This window comes from Lagopus leucura, unplaced genomic scaffold (assembly GCF_019238085.1).
Source record: "Lagopus leucura isolate 7727_CA_CO unplaced genomic scaffold, USGS_WTPT01 Super-Scaffold_739, whole genome shotgun sequence".
In the NCBI taxonomy this organism is placed as follows: Eukaryota; Metazoa; Chordata; class Aves; order Galliformes; family Phasianidae; genus Lagopus; species Lagopus leucura.
The window spans coordinates 22,290,673-22,308,386 of NW_024962255.1; the positions used below are offsets into that span (position 1 = coordinate 22,290,673).

The 17,714-nt window shown below is 45.1% G+C and overlaps 1 protein-coding gene across 1 annotated transcript in view; it reads left to right on the forward strand.

Annotated features, from left to right (window-relative positions):
- The window catches only part of FBXW4 (F-box and WD repeat domain containing 4), a 58,838-nt gene that overhangs the window by 13,108 nt on the left and 28,016 nt on the right, over positions 1-17,714 (forward strand). Inside the window, exons 3-5 of the mRNA XM_042863344.1 lie at positions 498-683; positions 1,766-1,898; positions 3,887-3,981. Coding sequence (XP_042719278.1) covers positions 498-683; positions 1,766-1,898; positions 3,887-3,981 — 414 coding nt within the window. The remainder of the gene's footprint in view (positions 1-497; positions 684-1,765; positions 1,899-3,886; positions 3,982-17,714) is intronic.

Sequence of the window (17,714 nt, forward strand, 5' to 3'; positions counted from 1 at the left end):
TGACCTGTTCCTGTGCTGAGATGCATGTGAAACAGTGGCAACTTTGTGTTCTTTGCTGAGCATCAACAAATAATGTGGACAATCAGGACTGCTTGCGCCAAGAGCTTCGTACTGAAAGGTCTCTTAGAAATGTTTGACATAGCTCACAAATGCCTGATAGTCTAGTTTCTTTAAAAGTACAGGGCTCGTGAAGAGGGGTCAGGGAGCCTTAAGTATTTCCTATCTAAACTCACTAGAGTCTTGGCAATCTTCTCTTCAGAGATTCCACACTTCATTTTCCTCAGCTCTTGGTTAGAAAAATGCTAGCAATGTCATCTGCTTTGTATGTTGCTAAAGAAATATCACTTCTTAGCTGTGCTGCATTGAGCCCTGCTTTTATATGTGACCAGCAGCTCCAACTTCACAATTTTCTGTAGTTTGTTTACGCGTGTGTTATTATTACTATTGTGATTAATTTTTGTGGATTTGTTTTTCTCAATCCTCCGACCTTGATGCAGTTTGATGCCCTGGATGGAGCTGGATGCCCAGTATCTCTATCTGTCACAAGCCGAGAACATCCAGGCCTACCAACTCTGCCCAGATGGTACAGGTTTGCAGCGTCACCCTCAGGCTATTTTCTCTGGCCACCAGGAGGACGTATGTCGCTTTGTTCTTGTCAACTCCCACATCGTCAGTGGAGGGGGGTAAGTTGGGTCAATGATGGGAGCCCATGGAGCATGGCAGTGAAGCTGGAAAGGTTTTGTGCAACTCCAGCCCAGAGCAGACAAGTCAGTCTTTATAACAATATCTTTGTGCTTGGCTGTATTCAGCTCCTGCTGCTTCATCTCTTATGATTTGGTTCTGTCCTGAAAACGTTCTATTCTGTATAGAGCCTCACGGTCCTGACTGATCTGCAGGGTTCATTTCTTTTCCCTGTTACAACCAGGTTAAATGTGTTCTAATGTTCAGAACTGAGGCTTCAGTTGTGCATAAATCTTTCTAGGCACAAGCTTGTCTTTATTAGACCTACTGATATAATTCTGGAGAGGGGGAAATTGCCAAGCATTCCGGCACACACACATTTCTCTGATTAATTTGCATTTGGCGGGTCTTTTTCGATTATAGCAGATGACAGAACTGTTATATATAATGTTTTAGCTGTTAATATACTTCAGCACAGAATTGAGAGATGCAAGCATGGCTGGCTGTCCTGGATGCCTTCACACTTCCCCTATGAACTGTAGCCTAAAATTGAGGTCAAAATGAAGGCATGCGTTTAAAGTCCCAGTTACTGTATTGGTTGAAAAATGTCTAAGTATCCTTACAGTTAATTCAAAACACAATACCTTGCGTTGCTGCTCTGAAATGAATGAAAAGCTGAGGCTCTCACGTGATAGAGAATGACCTCTTGCTTGTTCCCTTACTCTGTCCATTCAGCATCCAGCCAGGATTTTGGCCAACCAAAAGCAGGAGAGGGAAAGCGGGAGAAGGATGCTCTGTTACTTTCTGTGGTTTAGCACAAAGTGGTTGGTGGAAGGTTTACCAGAAAAAAACGTCACGTGCAGCAGATCAGGCTTTGAATGGCCATTGTGGAATCCAGATAGGATTCTGGGAAAACATATGATGTGTGAGAAGTAGAGGGTTAATGATGCTGTTTGAGTTTCTGCTCCCATGACAGATCAGTGCTGGTCTTTTAGTGGCATTGCCAAATGTTAGTGGAAGGTACGTGGCTAGCCAGAAGAGATGCAGCTCATACAGTCTCTCTGTTTGGGGATGTGTTTTTCAGGGATGGAAATATTGTCCTTCACAAGATCCATGGCTCCTACAGCGTCAAGTTCTCTGCACATGAACAAGAGGTGAACTGTGTGGACTTCCAAGGTGGCCTCATTGTCAGTGGCTCCCGGGACAGAACAGCAAAGGTGAGCAGAGATGTTCTGGCTGCTGCAGGTGCTGCTGCAGTGCTGACCTCAGAGGTTCTATGCCACAAACATCTAAGTGTCAACAAAACTGTTGTGAGCCCTCCCTCTGCAGGAGTGCTGGGTATCTTGGCATAGGCTCACATCTCAGAGATGCTTTCTTTGCCAAGCTTTTTGGAAAGATTTAGCAGTAGCTTAGTATATTCAGCTGTTGGTTTAAACTGGAAAAAACCCTGTCCTGTGTCCTGCTAGCACAATGCAGCATCTGTAGCATCTTCCCAGTCTCTCATTTTATGGTTAGTAGTGAATGCTGCCTGTTGAATGTTTTGACTGTTGCTCAGTGCCGGATGCACTCTTGATCCCTGATACATATCTTAAACCATTAATGGAGTTAAGAGGAAAAACTGCTATTCCTGTTTTATGAGAGGGAAAGATAGGGGCAAAAGAAGATCTAAATGTCAATTTTAAGGTTTTATAGGAAATATGTGATAATTGATAACTAAGTGGCAAGGCTGCTCAACAATGGTACCCTATCTATTCTGGCTGGTTCCTCTGTATGAGTGTGTACTCCTGGATAAAATTGCCCTCAGGCAGACCAGCCTGATGCAGAAGGTCTGAGGTGCTTACTTGGCTCCTGGGAGCAAGGCCTTGATACTGCCTTGTCTGACATTTAAGCAGGGCTGCTTCTTTCTGTTCTGTGGAGCCTCTTTGCTGGGAGAGTGCCTTCTTGGTGCTTCCCTGGCAGCTGGAGGACAGACCTTCCCTGACCTTGAGAACAAATTCCTGAAGGCTAGGGTGAAATTTAAGTCTCTTTTTCTTGGAGCTAGTGTGAGATCTTGCCCACCCAGTGCTCCCTGGAGGATAGGCTCTCGGGATGTTCACCTTTTATTTTTTTATTATCTCTTGTGTAGGCTGCCTTGTTTGCATGAGTGAGACTCTTGGAGGGTGGAAGGGAATCCCTACTGGCCTTTTAAAGGGGCTCTAAGTGTCTAAGCTATTGAGAGCTCTGCTGAGTGTTGATTAGGACTAAGCCCTGAAGAGCTGCTAATGTACATTCCTGTGTGATAGGCACCAGATAGTGTGCTCTGAGCAATATTTTTAACCTGTAGGAGATAGGGATGCCTTAAAAGAGTTAAGCTTTTCTGCTGCTTTTGCTGACACTAGGTGCTAAATTCCCCACTGACAAGAATAGCCTGCAATCCTGGGCATTATCAACAAACAAACAAATAGGGCACTCCCAGCTTTGAAGTCCTGAAGTGAAACATTGGGGGTTGGTTACAGAGAACTGAGGAGCTCAAGTTCCACCAGCCAAGAATGAGGGCAAGGTGGGGAAAGTGAAGAACACAAGCAGAGGCTCAGTAAGACTTTATAAGGACCCAGAAACAAAGGTAGCGGGGAGGGTGAATTTGTGGATGGAGATGTGCATGGATTCACTGATGGGGGAGGGAAGAGATCTCTCTCACATCGTCAGTGAGCAAAGGGGGGGGCCTCTGAAAATGGGGTACACTTAAGAAATTTGGTCCAATTGGAATGGCTTTATACAGAACTGCGTTACAGGGTAGTGAACAATTAATTTTGTAGACAAATTGAATGGAAATATTTTCAGGGATGGCACAAAGTCTTCCCACACCGTTAAAGGGTACAGCAGTGGCCTGGTCAAATCTCACTTCTTGTTTATTTAACTACTAAGGCAGAGAAATCTCTGTGCTGAGTGTTGCCTGAGAGCGCGTGGTGATGGAGGTGCTTTCTGTGTTCCCTGTGGTGAAGCAGGATGGAAAATCATATTCGTAAGCTGAGTCATTGTAATGTTAAGTGCTTCTTTCTGCCAGTGATTGAAAGCTCTGCTCCTCAGAAATAAGTAATGGGAATTCAGGGAGAGGGTATCAGGGAAGGTGAGCGAGGCAGTTTTGGCAGCTCTTCTAGCACTGCATTAGTGGTGTGCATCCTGCCTCCTGGGTTACGTGGCATAACGTGCATCTCTCTCTCTTTAGGTTTGGTCCCTGTCCGCAGGCAGAGTCGGACAGTGTCTACATACAGTGCAGACAGAGGATCGAGTGTGGTCCATTGCTATCAGCCCGTTATTAAGGTAACTGAGCTCTCTTTATTCCCAATTTCCGACGGAAAGAAGTTAAGGAGTTGGATAGGGTCTATGTCTGCAAATGTTTTTGAGGCACCAGGGTGACACTTCAGGGACTTGCTCTGCGTGGCTGCCCATCAGGTGCTTTTGCCTGCAGCAGCAGTTCAGGGAATAGCGTGCAATCTTTGTTCTGCAGCACAGCAGAGTGGTCCCTTCATAAGAGGCTGCAAAAATAGCCCTGCGTTCCTATTACTGTCTTGGGTGGGACCTGTTCATTCTTACTTGCAGAGCAAACTTTCTGACTTGCTCTGCCTTGCTAGTTAGAAGCAGCGGGCTGAGTCTCTGAGGTTTTCTGTACTGAGAAGATGCCAACTTGTATTCTCACTCTGTGGCAGAAGAGATGCCAGGCAAAAACTGTTTCTGTTTTTTTGGCTTGGGAAACTTGGAGCTGTGTGCTGTGGTTAGCGCTCAGTTTTCAGGGTAAATTGAGCATACTGAACTGTGGAAAGTAGCAGAGGTCAGTGGTGAGGTTTTCCAATCTCCACTGCATGTAGTGCTGTGCTTCTCATGGAGATGGTGTATTACTGTAACTTGAGCATGGAAGGTAAGGGTAGTGCCAGTGTCTTCCAAGGTGCTTTTCAAGGTGATCCTGTTCTTGAAGAAGCGAAAATCTGAGAAATTCAAACTCTCCTTGTTAAAATCTTATACTGGCCAGCAGTGATCCGTCTGTCTCTTTCCACTGTTAGCTGGTCTGCTGCATACAGAAGAGATTCTTACTCAGCCTTCCCCAAAGGAAGGGAATGTAGAGCTGTTGTTGCTGTCTGTGTGATGTCTGCATTGAGTGAATTTTAGACTCGTGCAATAGCAAAGTATTTCCCATAACTGCTATCTTCCTCAAGTGTCTGAGCTTGTTTTGCAGGCAGCAAAGACTTAACGGTACAGAGCAAGTGGCATTATCAGGGAAGTGACCTCAGGATCCACTATGATTTTGCCCTTCCACCATCCCATTGCTCCAAGTGTTTGGAATAGATAATGTTTTTGAGAAGTGCCATGTGCATTAATGCTACTGCAGGATGTTAGATAGAAGCCCCTTGCTGTCTTCTGTGCTACAAGGGCCCCTTTTCTGGCACACTCACAGCAGAGCTACAAGGCTCTGGCTCTTGCACCATGTTTGGTTAGAGCCCAGTGGCATGCTGCTTCCTGCTCCTAAGTGATGACCTACTGATGTGGCCTCTTGTCAGGAGGACAGCGTTCCTCTCTGTGGTGTGCACACTGCACGCACTCCTTGTCACAGTATTTACCCACTGTCTCCTCACTCCCCCCTTTCCTCCCTGCAGGGTGATAAATGGGAGATGGTGGAACAGCTACCCCATGAACAAGCGAGCCTAAATTGTGCACTCTTTTTTTTTAATGTGACTGTGGACTGCACCAGCCTCCCCCAGTAGCCAGCCCTATTTCCCCCTGCTCCATCTAGCCCCTCCATATTTTGGGGAGGGGGTGGAGAATTAGAGCCAATTAGCCACGTCATTAATTCTTCAATTTGACGGCTGATATAGCAGGGGCCTGAAACACGCTGCTGACCTCGTATAATGGGAACCCTGCTCCTTAACATATTGACGATGGGAGAAGTTAATTAAAATTCCACAGAGAGAAGGTGTCGGCTAACCTATAAACCTGTCGCTTCTCAGAACAAATCACAGCCATCCTAGAAGAGAGAGAGGATCAGAACAGGAGGGCATGTGGTGGGGGAGGGCCAGGGCAAGGGGCAGAGGAGATGAATTTTTCACTAATAGGTTTTATTGCTTGTTGTCTAATGAGGGTGAGTATCAAAAAGATAATATTTGGTTTCTAGCAAGGTCTGCTTTGGGGAGCTCTGTGGTTTTATTTGCAAGAGCCCATATTTCACCCATCTGAATTCTCATTGTGCTTGTCTGTGAAGCTTTTCCTTCTCTGTAGTCACCATCCTTCTGGCTTGGACATTGAATGCATTTGTTCCTCAGTGAGGCTGAACGTGGCTTGTAGCCTCCGCTTCCTCCTAAATGTCTGACATGCCCTCCTGCTTCACCTTCTCACTTGCTGGTGTAGACTGGGAGCTCCTCCATAAGAATGGATAGTTATGCTGGTGTAGAACTGCTGTAGAATCAGGCTCCAACCACAGAAATATTTTGGCCCATCGTTGCTCAGAGTCCACCGGCTCTCTCTACTTTGTACAAACAGAGCTTGGGTACAGCTCAAAGCAGTTGTGTGCAATGGGATAGAGCACAGAGCTTCTCTAGCTCCAGCCATTAGAAACTGTTCTGGAGAGGCTGCTGTTTTCTGGCCTGGAGGTTTGCCAGAGCTAAGACTAGAGTAGTCAGGGCTGTGTTCTTATTGAACCTCAGCTGTTAACGGGCAGGAGTGAAACTTTTCTTCTCACTTTTCAGTGATCTCTCTTTCTGTCACTGAAGTTTCATTAGTATCCCATGTGGTCCTGAGCCACAGCTGGGATTTCTGCTGGCTGTTGTAATCCTGCTCTGCAGGGCTGCTGTTCTGATGGACAGTGCCCATACCTCCAGACTAAACTTCAGTAGGAAGGACCTGGACCAGTGCAACCCCAACAGGAGTGTGTATGGTGACATGACAGCAGTGCTGCTAGGGTGGCTCGTGCAGCCATGCAATTGCTTTGCCCTGCATAGATATTTGTGCTCTTAAGTGCAGCTTTTCTGGCTTTAGGCATCTCTTTCAGCTATTCTGCTTTGAGTTGTTCCCAGTTTCCCCAGAGCTGTAAAGAGACCCTCTCACAAATGTGCTGAGCTACAGGGGAGGCTTCCTTGCTCTTTGTGTGGTGATGCTGGGCTGAATGCTGGGAGGGCCTTAGGGCCTTCAAGCAGAATGGTGCCATTAAGGGAAAAATTAGTAAGTAGTTTGAGGAAAAACAACAACAAAAAAAGGTGCTAGGAATAGTAGCTATAGTGTAGCTACTATGGAATAGTAGGAATATTTTCTCTGTGGGGAAAAAATTGTGATTGGTCTTTTGTGCTGCCTTTTCAGTTGTGGAGGTGCCTTCACATCAACATATGCTATTGGAGCCTCATTCCTTTAGGGCTCCCTAATAATGTCCTGCAAGGTAGTGGGGATGGGGAGAGCAATGCTGCCTTTTTGGGTTTTTAACAGGTGTTTTGAATAGTTATGCTGTGGTCAATGCAATTGGGACAGCAGGTCTTACATTGCCTGTTGCATCAAGATTAGAGAAGTATCATATAATATCCATAAAATAGGATGCTTCAGCTTGCTCTGACAACTGTTTAGTTGGTCTCCAAAGCTATTCTTCTGCACAGGTGAGTAAAATACTGTTCTTACAGAGAGGCTACATACACAAAACCGTGCTTCTTAGCTGCTTGTAATCCCCTTCCCCCAGCTCATTTGCCTTTTGAACTCTGCGTCATGCAGATGTTAAACTTTCATTTACTAGCACTTACTGCAGTGCCTTAAGTGTGCTCAGGGACCAGGGCAAGCCTGAATGCAGTGGACCAATTCAAATGTGCAAAGTGAGGCAAACCCAGGGACTTCTAGCGGAATAGTGGCACCTTCATGCTTTGTGATTCCCTGAAGTGGCAGTAGAAGGGAAGTGACCACTGTGCACTGTCTAATTTGAGTGATAGGTTTATAGGGAAAATGAGGTCCAATTGCTTGGCATTTATGGCTGCTGCTACATATAACGTTTTGTATATATATAAACCCAGATATTTGTTGCACTACTGAAATGCAACTATTTTTTCCCTAAATAAAGGAGCAGTGCATTTTTTTTTTTTTTTTTCCAATGATAGAGAAGCTCAAACATTGGAAGGAAAATAACTAAAAAAAAAAAAAAAAAAAAGTGAACCTTGATGTTAAATTTGTTGTTAGTCTTGGATTCAGAAATTCTTTGATATTAGGTTTAAAAAAGTATTTCAGTGTAAGCTGGCTTCTCTTGCAAGATTTAGCCACTAGAATTTGCTATCTAGATTTTAGAATATTTATGGTGAGAGCTGATCTTCCTGAGTTATACTCCTAATTTAAAACCAAGATAAAAGATGATGGAGGCACAAAAATGGTTTTCAATGTGCAACCAGAGATAGAGAGCTAGGAGACATTCAGCACAATCTAAGGAATCAATGCACAACTGTAATGTGCCCTACTGTGGCAGAAATGTGTTTCTGTGTGTAAGCCTAAAAGATGGTCTCCCTGTCCAGCTGTGTCATTTGGCCTACTGCAGTACATAACCTCTCCTTGCAAACCTCTGAATGTTCACTTCAGAGAAGAGGAAGACAAGGTATCTGTGCTCAAAATGACTATCTCTGGGAGCAGCTGAATTAAAGAAGCTAGCTTGGTCTCTTTTATTTATGCAGTGTTGTAGCTGAAACCCAGCTCCTGTTGTTCTACATGGTGGATTGAATCTCTGTTAACCTAGCTGCCACTCCTGTGGAATATTATGGGGAGTTAATATCTTGGACAACTTCAGACAAACTGAAACGTACCCAGAACATGCTGGGGAAAGGAAGGAAGAGAAGGGTTAATGACAGGCCCTCTCTTCCACTGGGAAGAATCAAAATGATTCATTTTGAAGGCTTCTTCTTTTTATGGCTATCTGGAAACTTTTTGTGAAAATGGAACAATCTGGTCTTGCAGTTTGCATTAAAGCAAAACAACCCACGTGAGTCAGAACCGTGTTGCAATGGTTTTAACTGTACAAATGAAGCCCTAATGTGCAGCAGTTAAAATGCTTAATAATGCTCCCCCCGCCCTCATTTCTTGCTCTGTTTTATCAGTGGATATCCCTTACTGCATATCAAGATGAGCTGTTGTTCTGTAGTGGTGCTCTGTTTTGACCTAGCTTTGTGCAGTTAACCTCCCTGAATCTGCTAGGACACGGGGCAAGTAACTGGGTTTTGTTCTGGTTTGTGCATTGCCAGCAAAATAGCAGGCAGCAATAGTTCTGCTGTCCTTAGGGATCTCTTGCAGAGTCTGGTCGGTTTGAATAATTGAGAGGGGACTCTGACCTGCAGCTGTTTCTTAAGAAGGAGCAGGAAGGGCTTTACTCAACTGCGAGATCCCAGGGTGTACTCGCAGAGTTAGTGGTGGTGTTAAGTACCATCTCTTACTGACCTCAGAAAGTGATCTGTGCAGACTTCTAGATACATGCAATAATCATAACTAACTTGGTGCTCTTTCACCCCTGAGCTGAAGAGCAGGAAATGAGTATCGGTTTCTCTTTCCAGTTTCTACCATCTGGAGCTAAAATGACACCTGTGTCTTATCCGTGTGCCTTGACTGTTCCCTTGATGAAGGGAAGAAGAATTTGTTCTACTTTCTTAACTGCATGATAATGATTCTCTTTTCCCTTCTTCACATGGATGAGCATTTGAACGTACACATCCTCTTTCTGTCTCCTCCAATATCATGCAGGCAAACAATTCTGTATCACGTACATGCTGGCAAACTGTGCAAGTCACCATTCTTCACTTCAGTTTCTTTGCTTTGCACACTGAAGCTTACATGACTTACAGCGCGCTCCCTTGTTGTCACTTCTGGCTGATAGTCTAATGTATATATTGTCTGTGTGTGAATTGGCTCACTAGTGGCTGTGGGCAGGTGAGCAGGCTTTGGGAGGCAGTAGCTGAGTTAGATCTCAGACATCTGTTTCTAATTCTTCGGAGCTGTTGCATATTGAGGCTTTTTTAAAATTATTTTTCCCCTGACATTTTTTCTCATCTTTGCCTTGCTTGAGGGGAAAGTCTGTCTCAGAAAGCTTGGGGGAAGCATCTTTATTGTGCTGCTTGGTTTGCACAGGAAAATCTGTGTCTGTTTAATCAGTGTGACAGAAGAAACTCAGTTAAAGGGGCTGACAGCCTTATGTCCTGAGGTTTCTATTTCCAGTTTGAGTCATTTTCTCTTTGCTTTTTAAACTTATAGGAGGAGAAGGTAACTTCACCAGACCTCAGCTGCTGTTTACCTTTGCTCGGCTGTGCAGTGTGCCTTTGTTTTTCCACCTTTGATCAGTGTCCTGCCGACAGATAATTTAGCAATTGCATCCCAGGGTGGAAGTGTGGAGTTAATGTTAAAATTAGGTTTTTTTTTTCCTTTCCTAACTTCTCTGGCTGATGGAGCAGAGAAGGAGAGAGGGGAGTTGAAGGGGGCCATAAATTCTAGACGTGGTGATTCTGCTCCTTGTAGAGAAAGGAAAGCCTCTGATGTCTCTTCAGCACTTTCATTAACATTTAAATTAAGGGTTTGTTTTTCAGGCGGCTTCAGTCACAGTCCTTTCATAGCTTGACACATGGAGGCTGTTCTCTCCCTCTCTTTTTCTCTCTCTCTTTCTCCAGCTTGCAAATCAGTGTACAGCAGTAATCACTGCCCTATTTTTTTTCTGATCTCTTGTGAGGGCAGCGACCTGACAAGCTGTACCAGAGGTTCAAAGAGAATCAGAGAGCGCAAAGGTAGATGGGCAGGAGGATGCCAGGTTTCACTCCTACAATTAGAGTGGTGTCTGTTCCCTCCCCTGTCTTTCAAAAAGTCACTTTTGGGGGCGGGTAGGGACAGAAAGGGATGGACCTTTCTTGCTTGGTGAGAGCCCCAGGTGCAGGTGCCTCTAACTAGGCTCAGCTTCCACTGTTACTCCTCCCAGATGAGGCCAGGGATGTCGCTCAGAAGATGCAAGCTCATGCCCTGAGGTGGGAAGAGAAGTTGCAGTGTCCTAAGATAGAAGCCTGGCCCTTCCAGAGGAGGGTTCTTTCACTCTGAGGGGAGCAGCAGGCTGGTTCTCAGCCTGCCATTGCCATTGGAAAGGAGGGAGATAGTGGAGATCATTGCCTTGAATTAAGAAGCTCACCTGTGTTTTCTGTGCTGCAGTACTGAGTTCTTGTCTTGCTCTGCCTACTGCGGCTTACTGTAATGGTAGAGGAGATAGATGGTTTGGATCTTGGCTTACAACAGCCTAAACAAGGCCATGCATTACTGTAGGTAAGGTGTAGGAACTAGTTGGCTTAATGTCAAGGAGAAGAAAAAAAACTGTCTTCCACCTGATTCTGTAACTGTGTAAGAGCCAAGGAACAAGGAGAAACAAGGAGACAGTATTAGGAATCTGATAGCTAACTTCTGAATTAGAACTTAACGGAACTGATTTGCAGTAGAAAAGAAATGCAGCAGGATTTGTGTAAACGTGATGTGAACTGCAGTCTCTATCCCAAGCTCTTTTGGAATCTCCTCTGTCTCATCTTCCACCCAGATGATCACCACTGCCTCCTAATTTCTGTGGGCTCTCTGGTAGGAGTTAGCAGACTCAGAGAAGAAATGAACTGGTGTCTTTCATGAGCTAAATCTCAGCAAGTGGTGGAGGAACTTGAGCCAACACATGAGTTAAGTGTTTAGCATAATGAAACCTGCAGCTTTGCTGCTGTGGCTGTCACATTGCTCTTGTCTTCACTCCTCCACAACATCACATTTGTTTGCCCTTCACTAACAGATAGGCTTTGGAGGACACCAACAGGATGTGACAGCAAGCAAGCAGTGGGATTGGGAAGGGGATTGCCTACCTGCTGATAGATATGGTGCATCAAGATAGATACCAGAAGTTTCTGCTTCACCAGCATTGGCCTTATGTGTGCTGGTGGTGATGACAGACATGATTTATACCACAACTCTTCTGGAGGACATTATTCAAAATCATGCACTGACAGAAGCTTCCTATATATGCTGAAAAATGTTTCTGTTATGGAGATTGGTTTTTTGTTGTTGTTGTTGTTTTTTTCCTTTGTGTGTGAATTACTACAGACTGCAGTCTGTCAATTCTTGTGTCACTGCTGTCGGGTTGAAGTAGTATTGTGTCACTGACCAGGTGATGGTGTCCCTCTGACAGTGAGTGACACAGAACAGCTTTTCAGAAACAGGTGATCTTGTCTGTATTCCAAGTGCTCTGAGGCTGTGTGGTGGGATATGCTTCTCTGATCCCATCTGATCCATGCTCTATTTTGTACCACCATCTGATTGCCCACCTCCAGGTGGGTCCTAACTCTTCTCTGTGAATGATTTCTGTATAGTCATAACGACTACCACCATCAAAGTCTTCTAGGTTACTTCATCCCGTGTCATGCAAGGGATATTAAGGACACATTATACTGCTAGTATCTGTCCACTCTTCCAGGTGCTTTTGGAAGCTCATAGGCTCATTTCCTCTTCAGAGGCTGTGCTGGATGATGCTGAACATGTTTGTGAAGCTCAGAGCTTGTGAAAACCAAAGCTATTAGAAATGGGAAATGGATGCTTAATACTTGTCACATGTGGTCCTTAATTATTACTTCTGAGCCACCTTTGGTGTAGCTCAGTCTGTAGCTCTTCAGTGAGGAGAGCTTTTAATTTGAGCTCTCCTGAAGCTGAGTGCATGGAGGCCAGTTGAAACTGGCAAACTAGTGGCACTCAGGACAAGCGTGCTGCGGCACTAACTGGGTAACTCCTACTGAATTCCCTTTGGAAGCTGCACTGTATTTATGGGTGGGGAGGGTGGGGGGATGCCTGCCCTCCCACCTTCCTCCATGTTGTCTCAAAGGGCCCTGGTGCATCTTTGATTAGGTGTAGGTCAAAAGAATTTCCACATCGTGACCTTAATAACTGGGGTTGATTGGCAGGTGGTCTGCGGAGAGGGAGCAGCCTGTCCCTTTCATCTCCCTTGGTGCCGTGCAGGGACAATGGGCCAGCATATTTTCCTTGTTGTTCCTCATTTGAAAAGGGTCTGGTATCTCTACTAGGTACCTGTGACATGGGGGTCTTGATTGGGGTCTCATAAAGGGCCCTGTCAGTGTGTCCAAAGGCCAGGAACACAAAAGCGATCAGTGGGTGGGGGTCTCAGCTGACCACTGAAGAAGGGAGGGGAGGGTCCTGGAAGCAGTGGAGGGAGAAGCAACCCCTGATGGGAGACCTTAAAGGGGGGAGGGAGGGAGGAGGCGGCCCATTTTTGTCCCAAACTCATCAAGCACATCTGCAGAATTGTCCCAGCCGCTGCCTCCCAGTTTCAAAAGAAAATGATCGTTTGATAAACCGTCCTGATTCACCACTTTCTCACAAGGGAGGGAGACCCACCTTTGACCTCTATGATTTCACATTGGGCCCAGCTCCCCCCCATCCAATTGCTGGAGAAACTTTGAAATGCATCCCTTGCGTTCCCTCTCCTTCTCTCTCTTTCCCTTTACACTCTTTTTTTTCCTCTTTCTTTTCTCCCCCTCCTCCTCTTCTCCCCACCCCCACGTTCCCCGCTCTCCTCCTTTGTAAAAAAGCAGGCGTACTGCTTTGGAGTTTAGGCAAGTAATTAGTAAAATCTTTTCTGCAGCACAATAAAACGCAGCGCTTGGCCCACATCTTCCCACAATTTACATAGTCGCAGGCATTTGCGAAAACAGGTGGCATTCCCAGTGCATCGCTGCCTATGAACATCATTTGGAAGGCAGGGAGGGGAGGGTGCTGGGACCTGCTCGCTCCTGCAAGCTATAGGAATGTGCATGAATATATTAAAATGTTTTCACACAATGCTTGTATTTTCCAACGGGAAGAGGCATCTTCTGGATGAAAGGCAGCCGGCGCAGACACAGGCCTCTTGCAAGCGCCCTTTCCCACTCGGAGTTTGTTCGCATGGACCAGATAGAGAGGGGACTTGTGGGGGAGGAAAGGCTGAGAGTGCTAGCTCTGAAGAGTAAATCTTTGTGTGCCTCCTGCCCACTCCCTGTTTGTGGTCCCAGAAAGTCGAGTTATGAGGGAGCAGAGTCTGCGGAGGGGGCAGAAGGGGGAAATCTTTCTGCAGAAGCCTTTGGAGGCATTCAGATGTACAGAGGAAATAGTTTGTAATGGAGCATATAGCTCTCTGACCAACGGGATTCGGTGGCTGCAGCAGGAAATGTCTGAGAGGGAGCTGATTATCTTGGGCAGTATTAGCAAAGTGCCTATTAATAAGAGAAAACATTCTTGCAGTACTTTTCCAGCTTCATCTTATTGTCCAAGAAGTGGCTGATCAGTGCTCAGCCCATGCAGCCCATTCTACTATCCGTCTTTCCAAGGGGACAGTGGTTCCAGGCTCTGCCACAAGTAGAACCCAGGAGTTCCTCCTCAACTTTACTTGGAGTCCATTCAGCTGCTTTGTCTCCTAAGAGGTTCTTTGGACTCTTTGAATTTGTAGAGTGTTGGCAAGCAATGTGTGGTGAAACCTGTGTCTAGAATGTGCAACGGGGATTTCCTTTCAAATGGCTGAGAATCAAAGGAGAGAATTGAAGGGAGGTAGAAGCTGAACAGGAATAATGAATAGATGAGCTTTGGAGCAAGGTGCGTGTGTTGTGGTGACCTGGGTTCAGCCCTAAGGTTACTGTTTTATTTGAGAATACTCTGGCAGGATGCAAAGAGGCCTTGCTGGGGAAAAATGAGATAGGATTGTGTCTGGATTTTATTTACTTAAGTGGAAAGGACCCTATAATCTCTGAGGGAATTAGTGTGCTACCACCAGGATGACCTAGATGTCCATCCCAAGTGTGCTACAGGTACGGTCTTTGTAGAAAGCTCTTCTGGGCAGGCTCCTGTCCAGATTGGTCTCTCCTGCCTACAGCCAGCCAGAACCATGGCAGCACACATCACAGCTGCCTGCAGGAGCTATTGCAAGGCCCGTGCTTCCCATCTCAAGTCCCTGCTTCCAGAATAAGCTGTAACCTTTCAGGGATGAGTGGAAAGTACTGTACTGAGGCCTTCTCCTCAGCTCAGCCAGCTTTTGTCGTCCTTTCTGGCCAGGCTATCCCTGTGGCAGGTGGGGAGAGATTGCATTACCCAGCCCTGCAAGGAGCGAGACAATTCAGCATTTCAAAACCTTTTGCACCAGGGTATTCTTGCATGTCAGCTGTTCCTAAAATAGATCTGCAGAAGTAGGAAAGCTGTGTGATTCTGTTTCTCCCAGTTGGCCTGGCACTGATCGTAGTGGTGTTTGTCACGGTGCAAAGGTCTCTAACCTTTTGTTGGAAACAACCAACAACACAATCAGCAAGAGGGCTTACTTTTTATTTTTAATTATTGTCTTCCCAATTCCCCACTCCTCCCCTTCATCTTTCTGCATTTCTTAAAAAGGCAGTGGAGGGAAAAAAGGCTTTGGTTTTTGTTTGGGAAGGGGGTTAGGAAGTGCGACATGGCCCCTGCAACCTCTCATAGGGGTGTCTTGTCAGGGCGCGGCATGAAGGGCACAAACAGATCATAACCTTTAAAGGAAAATGTGATGGAGGGAAGAGATGAAAGCAGTGAAACAAATTAGATACATCTAGAGGGGGTGCTCAACTGAAGAAAATTAGCATTTCTTCCTAATTGGAGTGCAGGGCATTCCATTACAGGGTTTCATTACAAGGCGGGAAGCACTGGGCCCCTTTGGGGGATTCCCCCTTGCCCTCCATTCTTCTAAAATTATATATGTGTGTGTGTGTGTGTGTATATATATATGTATATATATATTTATATGTATTTATATATATTTGGGGGAGAAATGAGAGAACACTGAATTAATCAGAGTGAAAGTTTCATTCCAGGAAGCAGGAAGAGCACCAGTTCTCTGTTTATGAAGAGAAGGAGGAGATGACTGCATGTGAAATGAGACACTAGTCTTAGTTTTTCTGAAGAAAACTAAAGTCTGCAGGAGGCTGCAGGTGACAGTAACTTTCTGATGCTACTCTTTATTCGTTTAAATTTATAACTGTATTCAAAATGTATTAGGCCAAAGCATGTGGTTACATATTTTATGGTTAAGATCTGTAGAATCAATTCAGGTCTGTTGTAAACTGCATGTCAAGACCATGCTGTGTAAAGCTCTTATTCAAGGCATGTATGTCTGTTCCTGCCTCTGATTAGAGCTGTTGTATCCAAGAGGAGTTTGGAGTGAGCTGGTGGGAAACATCCTGTAAGTGCACTGGGGCTTGTGCGTAGTTCTGCAGTTCCAGTGGATTGAAGCTGCCTGAGAAATAGGCATGCGTGAGTGTTCTTCATATATACATCTTTACGTACAAATGGGCTGTAAGAATAGTTCAGGGGCAAAATGTCAGCGTTGTGTCTTTGGATTAGGAGTAGAGGGAGATGGTTTCTTTATTTAAAACAAAGACTGTGTGCTCACTGGAAGGTGGAAAAAAAAGAAAAAAAAAAGAGGGGGAGACTTGCTTCAAGTGCGTGGCATGTAATGTATGTTGCTCTGCCAGTCTACAGTTACAGCATTTACTGTTCCAGGTTGGGAGGAAGAATATACAAGCATTGGAATGTGTAAAAAAAAAAAAAAAAAAAAAAAAAAAAAATGTTCAGAGGGAAGGCTCCTATCTGCACAGAAGGTGTTTCCTTGAATGGAGAGTGGAAGGATGTTTACAGCAGCAGTGCCTTCATCTTGGGAAGCCACTGTCATCTGTATGCCCTGAAAGAGATTGCAGACAATATGAATTTATGGAATTCGTGAATGCATATCTCTAATTTAACCTTTCTTCTGAATTTTGGCATCTCCTTCAGTTCCCTTTGAGCAAGAAGTCAATTCCTGTATGCAAGAAATAGCAAAGCCTATAAATCCGTAGCCTTTGCAAGACCAGTTTTCACTTATGTCCATGGTGAACCCTAACAGAGAATGTACTCAGTAATTGTAGGGGTGAATTGTGACCCTGTGAATATGAGTTTGCAAGGTCTGACCATTAGGAGCTGAAGTTTAGAATCTCACTGATGTGTACTGTGTGCCCATAGCTCTGAGCACAAATAAGCATTTGCTAGATTCAGCTGTATCATACATCATGTCTAGTGTACCTCCTGGCTTCAGCATCTGTAGAAGACAAGCCTGAGGCAGACAAGCTGGAAGCTGCATTTTTAAATCAGTCCTCTTCCTCATGTTCCTATGCACACCCCTGCTAATGGTTTAGTACTGTCTGAAACGATGAAGCAAATGGTACTTTGTATTCATCATGCCTAGGCATGCTTGTCACACTTACCAGCTGGGAATCGCAGAGCATTTAGCATCCTCTTCACTGAAAGCATTTAAACCTACATGGAGAAATGTGCTCAAGAATGAAATCTGCCATAAGCATGGTGTATCTCAGGTCTTTAGTTTGCTCTGCCTTTGCTCTGCTTGATGGCTTTGGGAGCTTTCTGATAGTAGAATGCTGGAGTGAAAATCAGCTTGGACATCCCTTGAATTGTAAGAGTACGTGTATGAGGATCCTCTCTCTGTTTCTTCAGTGTGAGGCACAGAGCAAAATGCTGCCCCCAGGAATATCTTCAAGAAGAACTGTTAAAAATGAGAACACTGCTAAGAGATAAGCTTCTTCCATTTGAGGTCTGGCACACATCAGTATATTGTCTCCTATTCCAGTCCTTTCCAGACCCCTCAGTTCTCACAAATGTTTGAAAGACTGTTTTATGTGAGCAAATGCATCAGAGACAGTCTGGCTCTGGATTAGCAAATCAACCTGCTTTTGAAACACTAGCAGAGGTGGAGAAGCGATTTGAGAGGAACCAGTGGGCTGGAGTTGAAAAGGGACAAGTGATTGGAGAAGGTTGGCAGGCTTGAAGGGAGACTAGGTCCTCTGAAGAATGGGAATGTCTCCTCAATTTATGCAATTGTGCCTCTAGCTTGTGTGCTGATACTCTATAAAAGGCAGCATGCTAGGGTGCCTCCTGCCTGTTACTAAGCTTCAGCTTCTCCAAATAACGGATCTTTCAGAGCTAGCTTTCTTTCAGAGCACTGAGAGAGC